Consider the following 2,778-nt stretch of genomic DNA (forward strand, 5'->3'; position numbering starts at 1 on the left):
TTGCTTTGCTGAAATTGATAGGCAGAGAAGTGGTGCCTTGTGCATATGCTTATATCTCGCTTATATTTATTTTTTTCAATTACAAATAAAGGTTCACTAGAGCACAAATAAGGGCATCACCTTTGCCTAAATTAGAGACTTGAAAAACCCTTATTGGTGTTCTTTTAATTATGCTCAGTATAGCTCAGCAGCCACTCATTTGTGTTATGATTGTGTTTTTTTTTTGTCCTTTTAATAAGCCCTTAACAAGGAAGTAACATGCAGTGCATTACAGCTAAGCTTACAACAGTGCTCTCAGTCACTACTAAGTGGAACCCCACTACTTAAGTGGTGATTCAGTAGTAGTTTATTCACCTTAAAATGTTGGTGTTATATTGTCTCATACATGTACTAAACACCTCAACTACAGGATATGTGGTCTCACTGCCACAACTGCTTGCTGTTGTTAAGAATTATTTTATAGTGCAGGCCATATGCTGTAAAGGCAGTGCCAGAGTTTAACTAGCTGTCAGATGTCTTCACAAGCAATCCATTGTGGTAAAGGTAACACCATGGTAATTTCTGAATTTTTGCACAATTTTTAAGGATATCTTAGTATAGTTATAAGCCTGATGTTTTGCTTTCTCTTCAGGCAACAAGTCTCCCTGCTTGCTCAGAGGCTGGCCTCTGGCCCGGGCACAGATCCAGGTCAGCTTACATCTGGACCTTCAAAGGTACTCATTTTGCTTTTGTGATTGATTTAATTACATTTTAAAGCTTGCCCATTTCATTGAATTTAAATGCTTTCTTATTGTGTTTAGGATGGAGAAACAAGTGATCCCATCCAGTCAAGACCTAACCCTCCCCAGTTTGTGCAAGGAATCATCAGTATGTTCTAACAATACTCTTTGGATTTTGGAAAGATGATATATAGCTATCCCATACTCTTACACAGATGTCTGAATTTATTCTTTTCTGTTATAGATGATGCAGAACAGCACCAATATGAAGAATGGCTTCTTCATACCCAGCAGTTACTTCAAATGCAATTGAAATTTTTGGAGGAACAGATTGGAGTTCATCGCAAATCACGCAAGGCATTGTGTGCTAAGCAACGTACTGCTAAGAAAGCTGGAAGGGAGTTTGTTGAGGCAGAGAAGCTCAGGTTGATTACAGAAGAGCAGAGCAAAATTCAGAAACAGCTTGATCAGGTGTGTAGCTTTTTAAGACAGTTTAAACTAGAGATGCTCAGATCAATTGGCTGGACATCGGAATTGGCTCGTGTTTAGCTTTATCAGCCGTTACTGGCTGATCACTCTGAGATATTTGTTTCTGTGTTGGTCATTTTTATACACATGATTGTCCACATCACACACACAATGGCACAGACCAAAACACCTGCACTCATTATTTTCAATGAAAGCCCGCACACCAGCAGTGAACTGACACACGTCATCATGTCAGCACTTCTGGATATGCTATAGTCTTATTTTCTTTGTGTTGACATGCATCAAAATGCATGTAAAATAATGAAGTACTCACCCATTTCGCTAGTCCTGCACTGAATTTGCACTGCTCCAGATGTGTTACAGGAGTCATGTGATGCGTGTCACATGATGAGCTTTGGTGCCCTTTAGAAAGAAAATTGGAATCGGCAGGTCAGACTTAGAAAAAGTTTGAAATTGAATCTGTCAAGATAATTGCAATCTGTGCATCTCTATGACAACCCTTATTACAAGTTTATCAACTTGTTCACAGTAAAAGCATTTGGAGTCTTGATATGCAAATTCATAGTCTTAATTATTTTGTTCTAGGTACGCAAGCAGCAGAAGGAACACACCAATCTTATTGCAGAGTACAGAAGCAAGCAGCAACAACATCAGCAAGGCTCAGGTCTTCTTACCACAGGTCATTCTGCACAAGGAGCACCCCCTCACATGTTTCCCAAGGTGCCTGGCCAGGTGATGATGGGCCAACAGGGAACACAAGTAATGGGTCAAAACCCTGGCATGATGCCTGTCAGGATGCCCCAAGGGCAGCCTTTTATGGGAGGAGCACAACCCCAGCTTCCTGCAGCTCTCGGAGCCAATGGTGCCAGGGCCCCAGGTCCTTCTGTGGCTCCAACAGGATTCTTCCCCCAGGGACCTGGAATGCAAGTTTCAGACCCCAGGCTTCTCCAAGAAAGACAGCTTCAACATAGGATGCAGATGGCAAAGCTCCAGCAACAGCAACAGCAGGTGATGATCAGCCAACAACCAATGCCACACCCAAATCAACAGTCTGGCTTAATTGCTCAGCCGCTGATGGGAAACCCACTTATGGCCCAACAGCAAGCAAATACTCAGCAGGGAATGCTAGCAAACCAGGCCAGTCAACAGAGCATGGTGCAGGTTCCACAAGGAATGGTTGGAGGCCAGTCGGCAGCTCCACCACCACAGAACCTTGTAGGAGGCCAGCCCATTAACAGTGCTCAAACCATGATGACAGCTCAACCAGGGATTATGGGGAACCAGTTAATTGCACCATCACAGCAACAGAGACCTCAGCTGATGATGGGTCAGCAGGGAATAGTTGGTTCTGCAGGTCACCCTGTCCTTAGGGGTCCACAGACCCAATTGACTGCACAGCAACAGAACATTCTGACCCAACGCATGCTTGCATCTCAGCAGCAGCAACAGCAGCAGCAGAATGTTGCAAAGAATATGGCCCACCTTCAGCAGCAGCAGATAACACAGCAAAGACAACCAACGCAGCTGATCAGTCAGTCCAGCCAAGAGCAAGGAGGGCTCTCCCAATCCA

General features: G+C 43.7%; 1 protein-coding gene across 1 annotated transcript in view; it reads left to right on the plus strand.

The window, feature by feature from the left end:
- kmt2d (lysine (K)-specific methyltransferase 2D) overlaps nucleotides 1-2,778 on the plus strand; it is a 30,068-nt gene that overhangs the window by 18,818 nt on the left and 8,472 nt on the right. Inside the window, 4 exon segments of the mRNA XM_020615076.1 lie at nucleotides 632-713; nucleotides 801-867; nucleotides 964-1,190; nucleotides 1,794-2,774. Coding sequence (XP_020470732.1) covers nucleotides 632-713; nucleotides 801-867; nucleotides 964-1,190; nucleotides 1,794-2,774 — 1,357 coding nt within the window.

The sequence above is a fragment of the Monopterus albus genome, unplaced genomic scaffold (assembly GCF_001952655.1).
Source record: "Monopterus albus unplaced genomic scaffold, M_albus_1.0 scaffold6.1, whole genome shotgun sequence".
Taxonomy (NCBI): Eukaryota; Metazoa; Chordata; class Actinopteri; order Synbranchiformes; family Synbranchidae; genus Monopterus; species Monopterus albus.